Source organism: Oncorhynchus gorbuscha, linkage group LG16 (assembly GCF_021184085.1).
Source record: "Oncorhynchus gorbuscha isolate QuinsamMale2020 ecotype Even-year linkage group LG16, OgorEven_v1.0, whole genome shotgun sequence".
Taxonomy (NCBI): domain Eukaryota; kingdom Metazoa; phylum Chordata; class Actinopteri; order Salmoniformes; family Salmonidae; genus Oncorhynchus; species Oncorhynchus gorbuscha.
Window position 1 is genome coordinate 30,255,851 of NC_060188.1, and position 23,072 is coordinate 30,278,922.

Genomic DNA, 23,072 nt, shown 5'->3' on the forward strand with positions numbered 1-23,072 from the left:
CGAACAAGACAAAACAAATCTGCGTTTACATTTCAACCCCAAGATTAGCCATCTATAGTACAGTATGTTAAGCTCACTGACAACAGGGCACCACATGCATGTCTGCAGGAGATCAGATGATACCCAGTGGTGTAGTGGCAGGTATACGCAAGCATCCACCGTATACACCGTTCGTTTTTTCAGTGGGCATTGTGTAACCTGCCTTCTTAATCCCCACAAGTAGTTTACTCGAGGTATCAATGAATGAGGCTGATTTAACAGATCAGAATATTTTGGTTAAAATGTTGATGAACTATTATTTCTACAAATTTTAAGCAAAGCAATGTGCACACCATTAGAGATCTAAAGATACAACAACTGTTATGGGTTGCTACTATGACTAGGATAATGCCTTTGGCTGCTAAACACACGAAGGAAAGTTGATTTGAAAAAATAGGCCTATAAGACAGGAGAGCGCATACAAGGTTTCTAAAATGTTCCCCTCGACATTTCTGTGGTCATATTTTGGCTTGGCTACTTTGAAGCACGGTAAGACACGCCTCATAATATGAAGTATAACATCCAGGTTTCAAACGAAGAAGGAACAGGAAACATATTGAGATGCTAATGATAGGCCTAACTGTCTGCTGGTAGATGGAAAGGCTTTCCCAAAAAAACCTGGCAGAATGATATCATGATCATTTGCATCAATCCCGTGGCCATTTGTTTAGCAAACTCCACCTCGTGTCCGCTACAGAAACACTGCTAACCAAATAACAGTGCTAAGTGCCTGCACACTTGAATGAAAGGGAAACTACAACTCAAAAGTGATCTCCTGATGTGGTTTAAGCCTTGTTGTTGACTTACAACTTCCAATTATTATTATGTTTTCTTTTATTACTTTCAGAGCTAAAAACCTGAAAGAAATCGGGAATAATCCGAAACCTGTGAATTTCTGACTCAGTTGACATCCTCGTATATCTATTTCAATAGTAGGCCTACTATTAGACTACTTGCACAGTACATCTTGGCTTGTCCTGACTGTGAAAGACCAATATGGGATTCATCATTTTAGGTCATTCGGAGTATATGTCACTGTTTCTCAGAGGGTGACTTCACTTCGCCGGGCGGGTCGTTCGGGAAAATGTTAGCAAAATTAGAGTATATCCACTACACCATTGATGATACCATGTTAACAATGCGTATCCACTGATCCATTGATAACCGCCACCTAATTGGCAATCTGATCAGGGTTATTCCACCATACAGAGAGTAGTAATTCAACATGTCTTGTTTCCTTTAGACAGAGAGTCAAATGTATGTATTTGGATCAAAAGGTGTAATAACCAAAGAATTTGAGCTGTCCTCCCTTGCTTCAATAAAAGATAGATGTAACACAGATGACTGCCCCAGTGAAATAGAGAGGCAGGCAGCCAAGCCAGGATGTGTATATTTTCCCCTCTCTCGCTCTCTTCATCGTTGATATGCTGTACACACTGCAATGAGGTGAGTACTGATGAGGAGGAGTCGGGGAGAGGTCAGACACAGAGAAGTCAGACTGGGGAGAGGTAGAACGAGTAAACAGAGGAGAGACTGGCGAGGAGGGGCGAGGAGGGAGAGAGCAATGAGAGGCGACAGCCAGACAATGACAGACGGAAGACAGGGAGGACCAGTGAGGAGTTCTGAACTGAAGGGCACCTTTCTCCTCCCATCCGTCCCTCCGAGCGGTCTCATCCAGTTTGGGGGGGGGGTCTAATTTAATTTTATCGCCCCCCCCCCTCACCCAGGACGCGGGTTGGGTTGTGTCATGTGACTAAATCAGGTTTGCCCGACCAGGAACGAGGAAATGAGCTTGTCACGTAAAGGGTGAGTGAGCAGTGGCATACAAGGACAAGACAGCATCCAAACGACCCAAGTCAATCAGTCTCTTCTCCTTTAATTCATCATTCCTTTCTCTCTCCCTCTCTTTCTCTCCAACACGTCCAACACGTTGCTTGGGATGTGGATGGGACATTGGAGAAAGAAACAGCAAGCAATTCCACGCAATATTCATTCATAACAAGAATGCATTATAGTAAAGACACGACTGTGGCGGGCAATGATTCTATAAGGCATCCAGAAAAAGGGAAAAGTGTCAAATGAGAGCTCCTCTGGGTTAAGAAGATCGGTGCATTTGTAGCTACAGAGACAGATATTTCAGCTTTGACTGCAGTATCTAGACCCTGGCAGACATAAATGTTCAGAGCTCATCAGTCAAGTGGAATAAATGCCAGTCATCACCAAGGCGATGACAGATAATAGGGAGGACATTTACTGACTTCCACCAATCAGACTGTCTAGTTACACCGATAATGTTATCACAAATGCCACTGGCCCACTGGAGAGAAGGAGCAGATATACACATACCAGAGAGTAGAGGAGGATCACTACTGATCAGTGTGTGTGTGTGTTTGCGTGTGTTTTGTGTGCGTATGTGTGCGCTTACGTGCCTACTTGTGTAACAAACACAAGGTAATTGTTCCACTCATCTGACATCTGGCCTGGGAGTGCTCTCCCGCTCCTTTAGCAAATGGAGCTCCAGTACTGGCAGCTGGCGTATGTCATACAGGTAGCAGGGGTTACTAGGAAGGAATGCAACAGTACCAGCACACAGGCTAATGGTGCCCATGCCGGCGTGCTCTGCATTCTCACTGTACTGTAAGACATAACAGAAGAAAGTGTCCTTCAAATACTTTGAGCGTTTGCTTGAGCCTGCATTGAGTGCCTGATGGGTTGGGTTTGTGTTTTTTATTTTTTATAATCTATTGGTTTATTGAGCCAGGCAAGCACAATCGAGCACAGATAAAGTATTTGAAAGGATTTAAAATATTATTTGAACCCAGGCCTGAAAAGAGCACATGATGTTAGAGCTAATCAAGCCCTGATGTGTCTTCTCTATGGAGAGGGAAAAAATGAATTTCTCATGTCATCTTATGTGAAGTTAATGTGATCACGTGGCAACATGTTAAAGCAACATGTGAAAACATTTGAGCAACATGTGAAAACATGATCTCATTTGAGACAAATGTGACAACACAGGGATGCAACATTTCAACATGTGATACCATGAAACGGACAACATTTGAACATTTTTCACATCAAAATGCAATTCCACATGTGAGAGTTAGATTTTCTCGTGAAAATATTTTTACGAAATGAAAGTGCAAGTTTGATTTTCACCTGTGAAAGTTTTTTTGTGTGTGAATGCTAATTCCACAAGTGAATCTACAATTCACATGTACGGTGAAAACCTGTTATTCTCCTCACAGATGAAAAGGTGGTGTCAACATTCAACATGTGATCTCTACACTGAGTGCATTAAACATTAGGAACAGCAGGTGAATCCAGCTGAAAGCAATGATCCCTTATTGATGGCACTTGTTAAATCCACGTGTATCAGTGTAGATGAAGGGGAGGAGACAGGTTAAAGAAGGATTTTGAAGCCAAGGGGACAGTTGAGACATGGATTGTGTATGTGTGTTCTTCAGAGGGTGAATTGGCAAGACAAAAGATTTAAAGTGCCTTTGAACAGGGTATGGTAGTAGGTGCCAGGATTGTGTCAAGAATGGCAACACTGCTGGGTTTTTCACGCTCAACAGTTTCCCATGTGTATCAAGAATGGTCCACCACCCAAAGGACATCCAGTCAACTTGACACAACTGTAGGAAGCATTGGAGTCAACTTGGGCCAGCACCCCTGTGGAACGCTTTCGACACCTTGTAGAGTCCATGCCCCAACAAATTGAGGCTGTTCTAAGGGCAAAAGGAGGTGAAACTCAATATTAGGAATGTGTTTTTCTCCATGTATATTGAATACATGTGAACATATAGTTTCACATCCGAACAGCTGAACTCACGTGTCTCTTGTTGAACATTTCAGCTCAATATGTGAAAACAGTTATTTCGCATGTGAAATGTCCCTTTTTTTGAGTAAGGGAAGTTATGAGATGGTATCGGTGTTTTAAGGTAGGTGATACGCTGTTCAGTTAAATGTGTTAGAAAAACAGATGTACAAATCTTTAATCAGTGACAATATGATTGCATTTTACATGATCACTTAGTACTGACCTTTCAATATGACCTCATGTGGGATTTGAACTCACAACCTCTAGATTACAGTGATCTTTCTGCTGCTAGTACACATTCATTACTTATAACATATCTTTGCACTTGGAGAAAGAGTGTCATCTGCACTGCTATTTTAGTTATCAGTTAATCTTACTATTCTCTCATCATTGATTTCATTCACTTATCTTCGCTTTTTCAAGGGTTTTCTGTATAGTTGTCTAGGGGCGTATTACTCCTGAATCACGATGATAAATGTAATAGCTACAAAGTCCAAGTGTATGAATACAGGAGCCAATCAGTCACTGACACAGACATAGTGGCATAGCAGGAAGATCAGAATGATGTGAAGCAAGAAGTTGAGAGTTCAAATCCCAGGTGTTGAGTAATAATTACCATATAAATAAACATACATAATGTAGCCATATGTAAGTGGAAAACACTGTGGCTACTTCGGGACATTCCTGTGACATCCCAGCACCTTCTTGTTTGCAGGGTATCCGTTTAAATCCACGTGTGAACGGTTATGTGACATATCATCGCATGTGAAGTGTTCCAAAACCAAATGGTTTCACATGTGAAATCATGTGTTTCTTCCCGTAAGGGTTATGCCCAATTGCCCACCGAACATACCTTGTACGCAATTACATAGGCAGGCAGCCTGTCTTCTTCCCTGCTATATGATATTGCACACTTGGACAGGCTGCTCTGCTTGCTTGGATTGTTAGGATATCATCCGTGTTTGGGATGATTGTCTTCACTTCACTTCCAAGTATTTGTTTTATGTGTTTCACCTTTGCTCTTAGCAAACGCCCTGTGATGCACATCTGAATTCTCTGGTTCAATTCTGATAGTTTAATTTACAATTGTTTAAGTAGAACTCTTGTCAACATTCTACTATTTGAGTACACCGGATTTAAACCTACTCAAGTCAGTGGCTTTTCTCATGGGAATGATTGAGCCTTTGTGGGTTGGGTAAAAACAACAACATGAGGCTGAGTCTTGTTTGAAAAGACTGAAAGCCAAAGGTGCTCAATTCCTGTCATTCGCACACGGCCTAACCGTTTTAACGATGCCATTGTCGTGAGCAGTTAACAAAAGACACATTTACCAAACCCCTTAAGCAAACACACTCATTCGTGCAATAGAAACAGCGATTCACTTGTGCTGCCGCAGGCAACGCTGTGGGCGACTGAAACGAGAGAGGCATAAAGGTCTCCGAATGGAGTTGCATCGGCTGCATGGGAACTCGTGCTAAGACACGTCACAATCACTTATTCACTTTATCTCTGAATCTCAAGCCAAATCCTTCAGCGATGAGGTGGGACGTCAGGGATAAAGGGGAAGATATGGCACAGTTCATAGTCAGGCTATGTGTAAACACACGTACTGTAGACCCACTGTGCACACAAACACACACACACCTCCTAGTCCTAACCATCCCATACTGTACAAAGGTCACCAATGACAATGCTCAGTGGGGAAGAGTTGGCAAAGTAGAGTAACTAAATGACTTAAGATATCTACATGAACACGAGATATCGTGAAAAGGCATGCCCGGTAATAAGAAGTTAGCTTTTTATAGGGGTGGTGTTTCTTAAGGCATAAGTCTCTGCTGGGTCTGAATGCACTTCACTTTGTAGCGCACGACTCACTTCAATGAACTCTCAATGTCGTGTGACTGGAAGCAAAGTCGACCTGTAAAGGTCAGAGGGTGATGAAGAACGTCTGCCATCTTCCCAATAGGTGATTTTACACTGGAATCTCAATTTTGAATAATCCTCTCACAAAACCACTAAATCCAAAGGACTGAGACAGGGGTTAGACCTCTTAGTGGCTGGGCAGGCCATCTTGGTGAGTAAGTCCACTGAAAATTCCACCACACCTTTCCAAAGCTGCTCCTAAAATTGAGCAACCCACTTCTTGGAAATCAAGAGAACTAGTGGTTTAATAAGTAATAGAGAGAACAGAGGAAGCATTGCAAAAAGGAATAATGTAGCTAGCTGGTAGAGTGAGTCATTTCCTCTCCCATACTGGCCCAGTGCCCTGGCACACACAGTACAACAGACCACGACACCTGAGACAGGATGTGTCCGATGACCTCCTAGGACATACTGGAACTTGTTTTACTTTATTCTGTGGTGAATACCAGGACTATAGCCAGGTGGATGAAGTATTTAGATTGGACTTGACGATTTAACGCTTTGTCAGTTTGCTGTGAAATAGTGAATGTCCAAGATTGATGGATGGTAATGTACTGTATCATCAACATGGCTGTTGTGTCACCTCCCTCACAGAGTAGTCCGATAACTAAGTTGTCAACAAAATGTTAGCACTAGCATTCGCTAACTTATGTGACCTGGTCTTTTCAAACAGGGCTTTTGGGGAAAAAGGCATGGGTTATATATATTTCCTGTGAGGGAGAAAACTGAGGCCTGGCTTTGAAAGTGTAGCTAAACAACTGGCAACATGAGGGTGGCCTGAATACACAATGCAATATAAGATCACCATGGCGATAAGCTCCGGGAACCTGCTGCACGGTCGTCGGGCGACAGCTAGGCCTGACAGAGAGAAGGAAGTGAAACTGCCCGTAGAGAGAGACAACACGGACGCTGATCACCATATTGTCCCCTGGCACGAAATGCATCCACATGAGACTAAACATAGCACCTTTCTGTCAACGTGTAGGGCCACATCTAAAGACATTCAGCACAATCAACAGGATTGGCTTCTTTAGGCATTCCAGTGTATTCAGTGTTTCCTGCACAGAGCAACACGGTTGAAGACACGAGATCAAGATCAATCTGTTTCACAGAAGGAGAAAAAAACATCTAAAAACAGCAACTGGTTTACATGGCTTCCCACATGAATAAAGAATTATATCTTGACCCTCACAGAGATTCTTAAAGAATGTAAATGTACGTATTAGAAAGTAATCAAAAATGCACATGGAATTTTTATTAAGGAACACAGAGTGCTGCAGTCGCAAATGTTGAAGTAAAAACACGATGACATGTCATGTCCAGTTTGGTCTCCGCAAACGGAACAGAGATACCAATAATAATAATAATAATATAATATACCACACACCCATCACATCACGGGAGGGGAATGGAAAGTTAAGTGGCAGTGAAAATGACATCAGTCCGAACTTCAGAGAGATGCTGCTGTAAGCTTTCGCAGACCCTCACGTACACAGGAAGCACACAGCGGTGTTTCCAGCAACACAGTGTGTCGCACAGCCTTCAAGGACAAGACGAGGTCTTCTGCCCGTTTTGCCATCAAGCTGAATCAAGCCTCATCCAAATGATGTTGGAAGAAACAGGGTATGCTTTGAAGACGGACGTGTTGATATTTTGAGGCAATACAGAGAGAGAATCCGTGCCCCCCCAAAAAATGGAAAACGTACTTGATTCATATAAAAACAGTACAAAAACAGTACATTTTTTCACACGCACAAAAAATAAAATAAGAAAGAAGTATACTTTCCAAGTGTACGTTTATTAAAACATTTAAAACAGTAATCATTCACATTTCATGCAATCCTCCTTTTGTCTGTTTATTCAGCGACTTTGCATGCACGGGTACAAAAACATAAAATGGAGGAAAAAGAGACAAGACGCGTGATTAGGTTACAGTATCGAGCAGCCACGGTAAGCAGAGGCCTAAACCAGCCGAGGCGTCTTCAGAACCCGTGTGTTAACTAATAGACAGACTAAATCAAGTCGGACAGCAGACGCGGCTGGAGTCCAGAGTGAAACACAAGCCAGACGTGTATATCTCATTCATTATGTGGAATTACCTGGTGTCGGAATCGACTCTCTTGAAAACAAATACTACTCCCGGTCAGAACCATTAACCTGACTATATGCCTCTGTCTGTCTGTCATGATGCACACACTCACACACAAAGAGAAATCCCTAGAAATGTAGATGCCAAGGATGTTTTAGCCCTAAGGTCATTTTAAATACTATCTAACAATAAAGACCATTAATGACCTGACCCCTTACCTTGTTGTTTTAAGCGACTTTTTAAATAAGCATGTTTAGTCTGTCAGATCTATAGGTGGTGTCTGATGAACCTGTAAACATGATGAATCACTAGTTGGCTGTTTTACTTCAAGGCATGGAAGGAGACAGAATTGGGGGGGGGGGGACTAAATAATAGTACATACTTGTGTTATCATTGTATTATCCTGTAATTCATAGTATTAAAACAATTATGAAATCAGTCTCTCCTCAGATGACGGTAAATCAAAATGTCATAGCTAGGTATCTTGAGTGCACAAAATCAACAAGCCACATGGTGACTAAATCGCGTGGTGTGAAGTAGCTCAGGTCTCTCACAGAGCTGTCAAAATCAACAGCAGGTACAGCAGTGTTCATGGAAGTAACTCCACTAACTCTGCCCCTTGTGTTGACCGTCTGGAATTTATCACATCAAAGTGTCAGCTAACCCGACCCTGGACTTGGCTATTGTCCAGAGAAACAGAGAAACACTGGAGTGGACTGTCAAGACTAGACTTCACGCAAAGACAGGACACGATGAATTGTCCGATGCTCAGAAATAAATCATGATTTAAATCTTAGCAGGCTGTAGGCTACGTTTGAACGGATGAATCAATGAAACGATCATCACACCATACGCGAATACAATGAATAGGCCTAATAATGAGTAGACAATAACAGCGAGCACAGAAGTACAGACCAGGTGTGATATAGGAGCACAAAGAGACCACTAAAAAAACACATACCGGTATCTGATTAGCAGTCCACCAAAGTAACATGAGCTAAAAATAAATAAAAAAACGTTTTATTTCTTTCAACCACCATATGGGGAAGTCATCGTCATGGTGCTGTGGGACAGGACAGGATACCCTATTACAGTCCAGAACTGGGTTCAAATACTATTTGAAATCTATTGATTACTTGAGAGTGCTTTTACGTAAGTCTTCCTGGAGAGCCATATGGAAGGGATTTGCAATTTAGGGACTTTTCTATTGTTTCCATGGCAAAGGGGCAAGCTCAATCAAGTACAGCTAAAGTATTTGAAACGATTTCAAATAGTACCCAGGTCTGTTACAGACTACAGCCAAGACCGGAAAGAATGGGTTACTTACTATGAAGGAAATGGGTGATTTGTCTGCAGGACAAGAGGGCTGAGAGTGTGGGTATAAAGCTTTCCTTGACTTAAAAAGTTTCCGGGGGTCACATTACTCCTCCACCGGAACCTTTTTATGTCCGCGACACCGACAGTGGAAGGGAGTGTGTAAAAGTTTTGACTGCTGTGGAAGTCTGGAATAAAACATGGCATGCCAAATACAACCTTTGAACTCCCCACCTGGGTTTCGTAATAAGGGGCGGTGTGTCTCTCACGTTCAGTTATGTCATGTTGGAAAGAAAGCTCGGGAGGACTCGCCAGATCCAATTTCCCCTTAAATTTAGGAACCGACAAACTGGAGGACTCGGGAGCCTCTCTGTAAAGGGAGAATGTCAAGAATCTTTTTTATTGAACCATTATTTTTAATAGACCCCTGAGGTTAGAAATCCCTTTTTGTAAAGGCAACCTGGAATATTTCCCCCTGACAGTAAACATATTGCCTACTAGTCAAGCAACATCAGCCAACTGTATGACTTACTATCTCCCGTTCTCTCTGTTGCGGTTGATACAGTGAACGCGACCACCGAGGCCATGAAAAAGGAGCCTTTGAAACAGGGAGAACGTGAAGAATCTTTACTCCCACAGCAGACAGTCAAACAAGGTCAGACATTTCAATGAGTTATGTCCCTTTCTGTCTGTTCTGGTTGATACAGCAAAACCGACCACGAAATGTCTGCTTCCTATAACACTCAGAGCCGGAGCCCTGTCCATCCTCTTGAGTTACTATAATAAGTCCCAAATGGCACCCTATTCCCTATATATAGCGCACTACTTTTGACCAGGGTGCAGTTTGGGCCGGAAGCCTAACTTGACAGGTGCTTCCTGGAGTGATGTTTCGAATCTGTCCAGTTCCCCCACAGAGCATTAAACGGGCACTTTTTATCCCCATATTGGAAGGTAGACACTGGTATGGTGCTGGAAATAATACATGTGAATTTAAAAACAGGTGAACTGTCCCTTTAACATGCATCAGCCTCTCATTAGCAACTGACACAGCGATGTTACAAACAGCCCACCTCAACCCGACCAAAGCAGGTTCAAGTGTAGTACCACACCACTTGGGAACATTAGCCCGTTAATTGATGTCAACACTGTCAGCCGTTTTAAATGTTCGTTGCTGTAATTACTATGTTATACTTTAGAGAAATGATCTGGTACCTTAAAACACAAGACAAATATGGGTTGAATTCAACACCATGCAAGTATGGATTTGGTTTTGTCTCAAATGTATAGATAAGCATGAGCAAAAGAGTTGTCAAATCGCTCCACATTGAGACCAACCAATTAAGTGAAACAGAGAATAGGACTGCTGACGCTAGCATTAGTAATATCACCCATTGAAAAGGAAGTCGTTGAAGGACAAGTATTTCAATCACCCAATCGTAATCAGGCTACAGGGAACCCTTTCATTCTGTGAGTAAATCACTTCCATTCACATCCCCTGGGGTCAAGGACCCAAGGGATTTCCTCCTCTGCACTTCCTGACATGACAGCACTGGTAACATGTAAGCATAATGGTATGTCCCTGACTTAAACCACCACAACTTTAACATGGACATCATTTTAGATGGCAAAAGTTGTTTTTTTTTAAAATGGTATTGGTCTATGCGTTCATTTTTGTATGTCTTTGAATCTAGTGATGATAATTCTTATAATCCTATATGTATAAAACATGTCCTTAAAGAGATATTAGAGATTTGTGGGTTACACTGACTTGAGAAATCTGTCATTTGAGTCCAACTGGTCCTAACACAAATGTATACAGGCAAGAATATTTTACATGGAGTGGTCCATTGGTGATAGACTTGTGGGAGAGCAGTGACATTGTTAAACCAAAAACACAGCAGTCTACCAGCCTACACACGGGATGTATAAGCTACTTCCCAGTCCTGAATTAAAACAGACCGTATTCCATCAGCCAAATTCACTCTGCCAATTTTACAGCAGATTATTAGAGGGATGGACCACAACACATGTACTTTTCATCTGGGTCAGACGGTGCAGTTAATTGATATGGCGTGGGGGTTTACGTATGGATTTCCATTAAAAGCTCATTCAATTAGGTGGAATAAAGGCGAGGAGAGAGAGAGAGAGGCTCAGCTCCCATAATGTGTTTAAGGTTCTCAAAGACCCTCCATTGACCTGCATGTCAACTCTTGTCCAGTTCAGACGAGGGTCTCAATGGTCACTGAATTAGAAAGCTTTATCACGACTGAAGTACCGATGAAGCAGGCTTAAGTACTGTTCAGTATCAGTACAAGGGAGTTGAACTTCAAGACACAAAGCGCTAAGACAAATGGTGCACTTACGGTATATGCTATGTTATACAACGGGTAGGTGTAATCCTGAATGCTGATTGGTTAAAACCGCATTCCAGCCGGTGTCTATTCCTCAAGTTACCACCGGCTAAATCTATGATATTAAAATGTCTATTTACTCTGTTCCACCTGACTGCGCAATCCACTGTCTCATCAGCCCAGCCAAGCAATTTATAAACTCGATCTCCACTACGAAAAGCATCTAGACATGATTTCCCATTTCTTTTAGACTTTGTCTGTCTCTCCAACATTTGCAACATCGTTTCAATATTCAAATTCTTTCTCCAGCTGTCCCATAGTAATGAACATGTCATGAGTCGGGACGAGAGACAGCGGCAGGCAGTGTTTCTCAGCCAGTAGAATCAGCTGGCATAATTTTTATGGATATATACAAAGAAATGTAAATTGAAAAAAGGTCAAATGAACCGAAGTGCAGCTATTTGCAGTCTTTCCAGCTTCAGTTTGAAGTGATTGTGTTAGCTGTGTTGTTGGCTATCTCCTCTGAACAACAGTGTCCTGACGAGGGAGCACATTTTCTATGCCAGGCGAAAACGTGCTTCATTAGCTCATTGTTATGGATGTATCGAAATAAATGTCAACAGACAACACTTAAATGCAAATGCTGCTACTTTGTTGTTAGTCTGGCAGCTTTTTGACGTGACTGTAAGTTAGCCGTAGTTGGCTAGCTAGCAAGCAACGGATACGAACGTTGCCAGCCAGTATGGCAATGGAACATTTAGAATGAAAGACTGGGTCGCGTCCATAGATACAGAACAAAACGACTGAACAACTGGGTTGCGTCTCTAGCAACCGAACCGATATAAAGAATGACCAGCCGGCTTGGATAGCAACCCTAGATTTGTGTCGGCACTATATCTTGTGGAAGGATTAAATAGTATGAATAAATTAATCAAAATAAAGTTAATGAAAATATGTCAATCATTATTTGAATATGTTGGTAACCTGTTCTAGGTGAGAAAAAAAAGTGATAATGTCCTCGAAGCCGGTGTTTAGGGGATATATTAGCACGGTTTTCGAGCCCTTGACTTCATCTCGGGCCTATGAACACCCGTGCCAGTATATCCTTCAAACACCGACCTTGAGTGCATTATAACTTAAATATCAAACTACAATAGACACAAAATTCATTCCACAGCTATAACAGCTGTTTATCATTTTAATTAATTAAGTGTATTAATAAAAAAATATTGTTTTAAATAAAAACAGGTAGAAATTGATTAATAAATAATATATATACATATAAAAAAACAGGTTAACACCATGTGCTAATGAATACAACACATATTTCGCAACCATTCCTTATCTTTCATTAAAACAGGTGGTAAACCCCTGTAGCAAATGGAGGGTTTTAGGAAACAAAAACAATGTTGCCTTACTGTCGTTAGTACTGTACCTCTTTCAACCAAATGTTTTGCCGGGATACAAAAGCTGACACAATAGCTGCTGTAGCCTCTTTCTATTGAATGGCTTGAACCAGTTAAGTTCTCATCATCTCTTTACAGGGATAGAGATGTTGAAGCAGCTGGATCTGAGCCAAGCACAGTATTACCCTTTGCCCTGATGGTTCCCTGTTGCATCATGAGGTATTCTAAACGCATTATTAATGCCTCGACACATTCATCTGAGGGTTGATTTGACTGCTCGAATTCCTACAGTACTTCAGGTCAGCTTAACCCGCCATAAAAAGGGGCCAGACACCAGCAGCTTTCCTTGAAGGGAAGAACCAGCTCTAGGGTGTCTTACTTCTCTCTTAGCTAGTCTTTAAAGCTGCAATATGTCACTTTTTGGGCAAACCGACCAAATTCATATAGAAATGTGTGCTATAGGTCTGTCATTCTCATTAAAAGAAAGAACAGCTCTACCGCTTCTTAGACTAGGTGCGCTATTTCTATGCTTCCCGTTCTTAAGTTTATTTTTGCATATTTTACTTTCGGTTTTGTACACCAGCTTCAAACAGCTGAAAATACAGTATTTTGGGTTATGGAAAATATATTTCACAGCGGTTTATTTTTTATTCTCTACACTATACTTGCTTGTTCTGTCAAATAAACTGAAAATAGGCTAACTATTCTCATTTTAGCAACCGGGAAATGGTGGAGCAATTTCTAGCAAATCTCTCTGATTTTTGTTGGATATCCAATTGAATCACTATGATATTGGAAGAAAGAGGGAAGGGGACATACCAGTATCCTGGCGTAAGAGAGTAAGTCCATCACCTGGTGACTGAGTAAATAATATTGGAGAAACCGCTAACACTGTATAACCCTCTTGTAAGACAAGAGTTGCTGTGTGTCACTTGACTTGAATCCAACACAGATCTGAGACCGGCGTGTAAGTCGTCAGAACTGATCTTATCTAATTAGAGCTGCATTCCAGTCGGAGCCTGTGTGGGGACGACACTATCGATCAGCTTATTGATTCAGAGAACCAACTAGCTCCTGGAGCTGTCTGATAGATCGCCTAATGAGGAAATCTCGCTGAGTACTCCCAGCCATTCCACTTATTTGATGAAAGCCATTACTAGCACACCTGATCTAATCCACAACTAATCACCAAGCCTTTCATCAGTTGAATCAGGTGTGCTAGGTGGTCTGGAATACATAAAATACATGGAGTGGCTGAGGGTACTCAAAGAGAGATTTGGGAAATAGTTTGTGCATGAAGTATAACACTTCTTCAGTCCCTTGGGCCTACAGATCATATGACAATTAATAACACGGACAGGACACACACACACACACACACACACACACACACACACACACACACACACACACACACACACACACACACACACACACACACACACACACACACACACACACACACACACACACACACACACACACACACACACACACACACACACACACACATTTGAACACAAATATATACAAACGATGAAGTGTAGGGGTATAACTGTAATTTCCCTGTACAGTAAGTGACCTTTGTAAGAGAAATAATTGGGTTACCAATGTATTGCCTCAGTTCTCTCTATTAAGAACTACTTGGCAGACCCCGGCTTTGCTAGACCGGTCAAATTGAATGCAAGCCTTACTTCTCAGTGCACTCACGATTTCATTCCCATCTACTGCAGTAAGATCCAGATTTCTGTGCTTTATACAAGCTTCTCCAGGCTGTGTTGTGCCTCGTCTCCGAGGACATACCCTGCACATCCCCAACAAAACCCTCTGAACCCCACCCAACCTCCCCAAATCAACCACACCAAACCCATAGGGCTATGCAACAGCAGCTCTATGAAGAAATAACCCGCAAGTGCTGCCTCAGAACCATTGGGTTGCCAAAAGTCGAACTCAGATCTGTGTTTTGGCCGGGGTTACACAAAGCAACCAGACCAGGAAACCGACCAGGAAACTGGACAGTAGTTTCTCTCGGTGAGGTCATATGGTCAGGAAAAACCTCCTGGCCCAAACAATAATAGCCCCCAGGCCATGTGTTCTCATGTCTTCTCTGCAGACACTGAACAGCCTTTTCCTAGGGGACCATACAACAGGAACCCAGTCAAGACTCTTCCTCCTTCCTGGACCAGCAACCAGGAAGCCTTCAGACAGACCCATCTATCCAGGCCACATAATACCATCATAACCTCCAGCCACAGTCACACAATACAGGGAGGACACCATTAAGGCTAGGGTCATTTTCCTGACAACATGACCTGACCAGGACAGACTCCTGCCCTTAGATGGCCTATCACATGAAGAGCTGCACATTTTCCGTTCCCCATATCTCGTCTGAATATTATAAGACACTTCTCTTTAAAGGGCTACTCGACTACGGTCATTATGTTACGTCGTGTCTGAAACCACCTTCCGGTGTGTTCCACAGATGGCATGGGCAACTACACAAGAATGTGTGGAGGGGACAAGACCTAAACGACAACAACAGCTCATCACATCTGGTTAACAATAAGCATGTTGCTGCTATGAACTCGTGAAAGACTCTGAGAGTCAGAGGTAAATAACTAAAATGACAGGATGAGAGCAATAAAATAAATCACTGACAAGTTCAACCTAAGATGAATATCGACATAAATGCAACATTTTGAGGGGGGTGCGTGTTTGGGACATGAGCTAACATCATATTCTACGAAATCGGAATGAATTGCATACGGCCCGGCCCGTGCATTGTGTTTACTGGTTCAGCCCGACACCATAATGAAATGTTAATATGACTGAGATGTTTTTCCAAATGACTTAACTTGGCACAGTCTGATCACCCACTGAGGCTTTGCTGAAGACACCCCACAACTGAGGAAACACAACAAACAAATAGTTTCTGACTTACTTCACACTTTTTCAACTTCATATTTATAATCTCCAGCTTCAACATGTGTGAAAATGGCTGGTTCCTATGTTTGTGGGGGGGGGGGGAATAAGTGTTTCCAATGACATCCTTCTGTGTGCATCGTGATTTTAACTAATTGATTTTAACTAATTGTCTACTAACTGGTTGATGAAGTCATTGGAAACACAAATCGTCCTCTCTTTTTTTTTTTACTACAAAACAAAGAAACGTGGCATTTCCACATATGTTGATGTTGGGGTGGTGCTGGAGATGATGAATATGAAGTTGAAACATTTTGAAAATGTCCCTTTAACAAACCTCCTACTTTGACTGAAATCTATCCACAGCCCTCCTTTTATGAGTAATTTTGAGGAAGATACGTGCGTGCGGCCTATAATTAAATAGTTTGCCCACATTTTGGGACATGCTTTGTGTCTGTGTCAACTGGGAGATCCTAAGTCAAATGGTCAGGATTGTGTGGGTAGTGTTCACATACACAGGCCTACAGTATACTATACAGAGTGGTTACGTAGTTGTGCCCTGCTTTACAGTTTAGTTAAGGCCTCGTAACAAGACATTACGCACATAAAACACACATACAGATAGACACAATAAAAGATACAGAGTCCTACATGTGATTCTACCTCGATTCAAGCGCACAACAAAATCCTGCGGATGATGTTAGGTAAAACTACCTGCCCTTTCCCATTATGTTTGACCTCATATTGGACGTACTACACAGAGCTCGAGATGTTCAATCTTGGGACTCACCACATTTTCCCTACAGCGCTGATGTCGGGCCTTTCAATCAAAACAGGATTGTGTTATGCCCAGCATCAGATCCCATTGTAATAAAAAGAAAACAGCCTGTATGTAAGACCTGCAGGCCTGTTGCATGACATGCCCCTATTGTGTAATCCGTGGCATGCCATCCACCCCGAGGGAGTGAAGGGCTGGCATTTTGAGCCAACCACCAGGCCTGTTGGGGCTACAGCAGAACAGCCTTAGCTAAGCATCTCCTCCTGCCACTATTACTGCAACCAGCCAGAGGACAAAGTGGAGGATTGCTAAAGCCGAGAGCAGGCATCTTCCCAGGGGAATTATACAAGAGGCAATTGTCTGAGTGCTGGGAGCAATTTGGATATGCATTTGAACAGTAACAGTGTCTGCATTTTAAGTAAATGTGCTTATTTGTGTGACTCAGTAGGCTCATGTTGTGGGCAAGGCTGTGTAGGGTTTTCTAAATGTGTGAAATAAAGTAAGCATGCAAGTGAGTAAAAGAGAGAGAGAGTGAGTGAGATAGTGTGTGTGCGTGTGTGTGTGTGTGTGTGTGTGTGTGTGTGTGTGTGTGTGTGTGTGTGTGTGTGTGTGTGTGTGTGTGTGTGTGTGTGTGTGTGTGTGTGTGTGTGTGTGTGTGTGTGTGTGTGTGTGTGTGTGTGTGTGTGTGTGTGTGTGTGTGTGTGTGTGTGTGTGTGTGTGTGCGCGTGTGTGTGTGTGTCTGCGTGCACAGGTGTGGCACTCTCACTTCAACTCTCTCCTTGACCACACTCTGGCCACTCAAACAATGGTCAAATAAATGAAGGAACGTTTAACATGTATTGATGTCACTACAAGGGCATCCGGTTTGTACCAGCCCATTGATTCCACAGAAACAGCAAAGAAATTGACATAAAAAAATACATGACACATTGTCTTGTCCACTCTCAGGTCTCAGCGGAACTTTGTGGGCCATTAAAGGTGATTGGTGGCTTGTGGAGGACGGGGGACAATCTCCCAGGAAGCCTATAATTACTCATCCTTAACTAGGTTGAAGATGACAAGGTTAAGACAATGTAATAATTCCATGTGGCAGCCTTAGAAAACAAACAAATGCATTTTCGCAAACAGTTATGGGATATTACAATTCTGTTTTCTTAACCTTTGTCATCTTCCACCTAGGTCCTTAAGAGAGCTGCAATCCAGCTCGGGAGGGACTCTCCAATTAAATGCCCAGCTAAATCAGAGCTGGAAGGACTGGGAGAGCTGGTTAATGGGTCGGAGGGAAGAAAAACAATTCTATACTGGACTATTGGATGATGAGGTGACACACTTGGGGAGTAGCTGCCCATGACCAGGATAGGGCATAACCCACTATGTGTGTAACGGAGATGGTCCGGTGGAATAAGATCACGTGATTTGTGACCTTGCCTGTGGCTGAGGCCTGAAGACGTCCAGGCTTTAGCTCAGCAGGCTAACAGAGTCTTGTGGTGCCACTCTTTTATATTTGGCTGAAAGCCTCTTTGATAAGATGGCACCGAAGCGGATGTCTGACGTTTTACATGCTCCTAACCAATTGTGCTATTTTGTTATTTTTTTTGTTTGTAATTTTTCTTTTTTAAACAAATTTTGTACATAATGTTGCTGCTACCGTCTCTTATGACTGAAAATAACTTCTGGACATCAGAACAGCGATTACTCACCACAAACTGGAAGAAGCTTTCTCCTTTAACGTGTCCGACGAGAAGGATATACTGCTTTCTTGGGAACAAGCCCAAATCCCCATAATTTGGGTGAAGAAAAGATGGAGGATTAGAGGGCGCAGATCGGGCTGCCTTCTGAGAATCCGGAGGCAAGTGAGTAAACTCCCACTGTCATCCGTTCTACTTGCAATCATTGGAAAATAAAATTGATGACCTACGATTACGATTATCCTACCAACGGGGCAATAAAATCTGTAATTTCTTGTGTTTTACTGAGTCGTGGCTGAAGGACAACACAAATCATATTGAGCTGGCGGGATTTTCCATGCATCGGCAGAACAGAGAAAAATCTGGTAAGGTTGGTAAGATGAGGGGTGGGTGTGTGTCTTTTTGTCAATAACGGCTGGTGTCGCAATACCTAATATTAATGAAGTCTCAAGGTATTTCTCGCCTGAGGTAGAGTACCTTATCTGTAGCTGTAGACCACACTATCTACCAAGAGAGTTCTCATCTAAATTATTTGTAGCTGTCTATTTACCACCACCGATGCTGGCACTAAGACCACACTCAAGTAACTCTATAAGGCCATAAGTAAACAAGAAAATGCTCATCCAGAAGCGGCGCTCCTAGTGGCCGGGGACTTTAATGCAGGCCAACTTAAATCAGTTTTACCAAATGTTTTACCAGCATGTCACATGTGCAACCAGAGGAAAACAACTCTAGATCACCTTTACTCCACACACAGACATGCATACAAAGCTGTCCCCCACCCTCCATTTGGCAAATCTGACCATAATTCTATCCTCCTGATTCCAAGCAAAAACTAAAGCAGGAAGTACCAGTGACTCGCTCAATACAGAAGTGGTCAGATGACACGGATGCTAAGCTACAGGACTGTTTTGATAGCACAGACTGGAATATGTTCCGGGATTCATCCAATGGCATTGAAGAGCATACCACCTCAGTCATTGGCTTCATCAATAAGTGCATTGACAACGTTGTCCCCACAGTGACCGTACGTACATATCCCAACCAGAAGTCATAGATTACTGGCAACATCCTCATCGAGCTAAAAGCTAGAGCTGCCGCTTCAAGGAGCAGGACACTAATCTGGACTCTTATAAGAAATCCTGTTATGCCAACCATCAAACAAGCAAAGCGTCAATACAGGATTAAGATTGAATCCTACTTACCGGCTCTGACGCTTGTTGGATGGGGCATGGCTTGAAAACTATTACAGACTGCAAAGGGAAACCCAGACGCGAGGTGCCCAGACCACCATAGTCCCCAAGGAAGCGAAGGTAACCTGCCTAAATGATTACCGCCCTGTAGCACTCACGTTGGAAGCCATGCTGTGCTTTGAAAGGCTGGTAATGGCTCACATCCACAGCATCCTCCCGGATACCTTAGACCCACAGATGACACAATCTCAATCACACTCCACACTGCCCTTTCCCACGTGGACAAAAGGAACACCTATGTGAGAATGCTGTTCATTGACTACAGCTCAGCATTCAACATCATATGGCCCACGAAGCTCATCACTAAGCTAAGGACCCTGGGACTAAACACCTCCCTCTGCAACTGGATCCTGGATTTCCTGACGGGCCGCCCCCAGGTGGTAAGGGTAGGCATCAACACGTCTGTCACGCTGATCCTCAACATGAGGGCCAGTCAGGGGTATGTACTTTGTCTCCTACTGTACACCCTGTTCACCCATGACTGTGTGGCCAAACACGACTCCAACACCATCATTGAGTTGGCTAACGTTGGCCTGATCACCGACAACGATGAGACGGCCTATAGGGAGGAGGTTAAAAAAAACTGGCAGCGTGGTGCCAGGACAACAACCTGTCCCTCAATGTGAGCAAGACAAAGGAGCTGATCGTGGACTACAGGAAAAGGCGGGCCGAACAGGCCCCCATTAACATCGACAGGGCTGTAGTGGAGTGGGTCGAGAGTTTCAAGTTCCTTGATGTCCATATCACTAATGAATTATCATGGTCCAAACACACCAAGAAGAGGGCACACACAAAACCTTTCCCCCCTCAGGAGACTGAAAAGATGTGGCATGGGTCCCCAGATTTCCTCTAAAAGTTCTACAGCTGCACCATCGAGAGTATCCTGACCAGTTGCTTCACCGCCTGGTATGGAAACTGCTCGGCATCTGGCCATAAGGGTCTACAGAGGGTAGGGTGTGCGGCCCAGTACATCACTGGGGCCTAGCTTCCTGCCATCCAGGACCTATATAATAGGCAGTGTCAGAGGAAAGCCCATAAAAGTGTCAGAGACTCCAATCACACAAGTCATAGACTGTTTTCTCTGCTACCGCACGGCAAGCGGTACCGGACCAAAAGGCTCCTTAACAGCTTCTACCCCCAAGCCAAACAATACATCAAATAGCCACCGGACTATTTACACCCCCTCCATTTGTTTTCTACACTGCTGCTACTCACTGTCAATTATTTATACATAGTCACTTTACCCCTACCTACATGTACAAATTACCTCAACTAACCTGTATCCCCACACACTGACTCGGTACCGGTACCCCCTGTATGTAGCCTTGTTATTGTTATGTTATTGTGTTACTTTTTATTCTTTTACATTTTTTTTACTTTAGTTTATTTGGTAAATATTTTCTTAACTCTTCTTGAACTGCACTGTTGGTTAAGGGCTTGTAAGTAAGCATTTCACGGTAAGGTCTACACTTGTTGTATTCGGCGCATGTGAACAAATCATGTTCGATTTGATTTGATGTTCTTCTAGGTCAGAGAACGCATTCCGATGTTCAGCTTTTGCCCACCAAAGAAAAGTCTGTGTTTTTATTGGGAAGCTCTAATCATTTCCCTCCGGGGAGATAAAGACACAAAAGGTTTAATGAAAAGTTTTGTGGTTCCATTGGGGCATTTAAGACAGGTGGCACCCAAAGGAGATGTATATCAAATACCCGCAATAAAACATTTAAAAAAATATCTTAGTTACAAATGTTTGTTCTCTGTGTACTTCTATCAGTTTGCATGGCCCCCAGCTACACTATCACCAAGCCTGACCAATACTGGCAAACATTTGTTGTTCCTTGCTCAAGACAAGTACCATCATGAATGGTCACCCACCTCCATGAGCTGGTTGAGCCTAGCCTACTCTGCCAGACTGTGAGTCATGATTATTGTGTAGTTGAGACATGGAGATTAATCATTTACTGAACAGAATGAACCTTATCCACACCTTGCATGGGGATAAACTATATCCCCAGCACCATGTCTTTGTGGTTCTTGTTGCATGTGCATGCTTAGGCCTTTGTGTGCAAATGTGTTTATGATGGTACCCTTGTTTATGTTGTAAATTGCATGAATGTACAAACCTCAAAATGTTTGTAGCCTGGTAAAACTCCAGTAGACATTTGCGATCCTAATGTGACATTTGGCCTGCATATAAGAGTTTTCCAGAGCTAAACAGATTGAAGTGTTTGTTGCTGAACTTAAAATCACAGAGAAGCGACAGCCAGGAATTTGACAATAACTTACAGGTAGCTCAGTGGAAAGTACATTTCTGTTTCATTTTACAGTACACCTACTGGTATATAAATATAGTATCAAATAAAGTACTGTGTAACAACACAGTACAATGGCATAAAATTGACTGTATTATACTGTAAAAAATGTAAATTCTACCGTAATCACAGTATTTTATTGTAATCACAAGGACTATGTGCAAGCAGGGTGGCTGCTAGGTGCTAAGTGTTTACACAGCATAATGTATGGTACTGTTTTCTGTGGGCTGGAATTACAGCACCATTCAAAATAAAGCAATTATTTTCCCACAATCCACCATAATTTACAGTGTGCTGCTTTTACTGTTGATAATACCCAAAATCATCTATAATTTACAGTTTTCCGTTACAGTACTGAAAGGTAGTTTGACATCCACAGATGCAATGCCATATTATTTCCCTTTATCTTGCCTGTGCACATTCTAGAATAGCAAGATTGATCAAATCTAACATTTGACAACACTTACAGGTATCTTTTCTCTCCCACCATCTGTTTGTGAAGCGCCACCGAGAACCCAAAGAGACTTCCCGGGGTCTTTCCTTCCTTGACAACAGGGAACCGCACATCCAGGTTGAACCCCTGAAGAACATGTACTGTACACAACAGGACAAGCAACAGGAGATAGTAGGTATTCGTAGAAAACCGGAGTAGTTGAAAGATTGCCATGTGGAATTCCTTATTATATTTTCTTCTCTAACATCCGTTGTTCAAATGCAGACTTTGTTGTATTATTTTTTTTAAAAATGACTTTCGAATCTTTCTCTCAAGTCAAATAACCGTGCGCACTGAGCAGCCCTCAACGAACTCTACCCTACCTCCCTCTCTCTCTCTCTCTCTCTCTCTCCGCTCCGTTCTCTCTCCCTTCTGTCGTCAAATACATACAACCACATACGGCCGATTGAACCTCAAACGTGCTCACTGTACAGTGCACTCATTAGTCATTCTTCCGGGGTGTAGTGCGGTCATCATAAATGAAATCATTGGGAGGTTGTACCGAGATTAAATTGAGCGCGCGCAGGCACCTTGTCTGCACGACAGCTCAGCCTGGTCTCTTACACTAGACATTACAAAGTACATTTAAAATCCGGACACTCAAATCATTATAATATGTTACGTTTGGTATAGTTACATAACCCATAACACATAATTCACAACACATCATACATTTAGCAA

The 23,072-nt window shown here is 42.6% G+C and overlaps 1 protein-coding gene across 1 annotated transcript in view; it reads right to left on the bottom strand.

Moving 5' to 3' along the window:
* LOC123999614 (integrin alpha-3-like) overlaps nt 1-22,804 on the bottom strand; it is a 36,699-nt gene extending 13,895 nt beyond the window's left edge. The window contains exon 1 of the mRNA XM_046305545.1: nt 22,366-22,804. Within this exon, the coding sequence (XP_046161501.1) occupies nt 22,366-22,565 (200 nt within the window). The 5' untranslated portion in view covers nt 22,566-22,804. The remainder of the gene's footprint in view (nt 1-22,365) is intronic.
* Between the last annotated feature and the right edge of the window lie 268 nt (nt 22,805-23,072).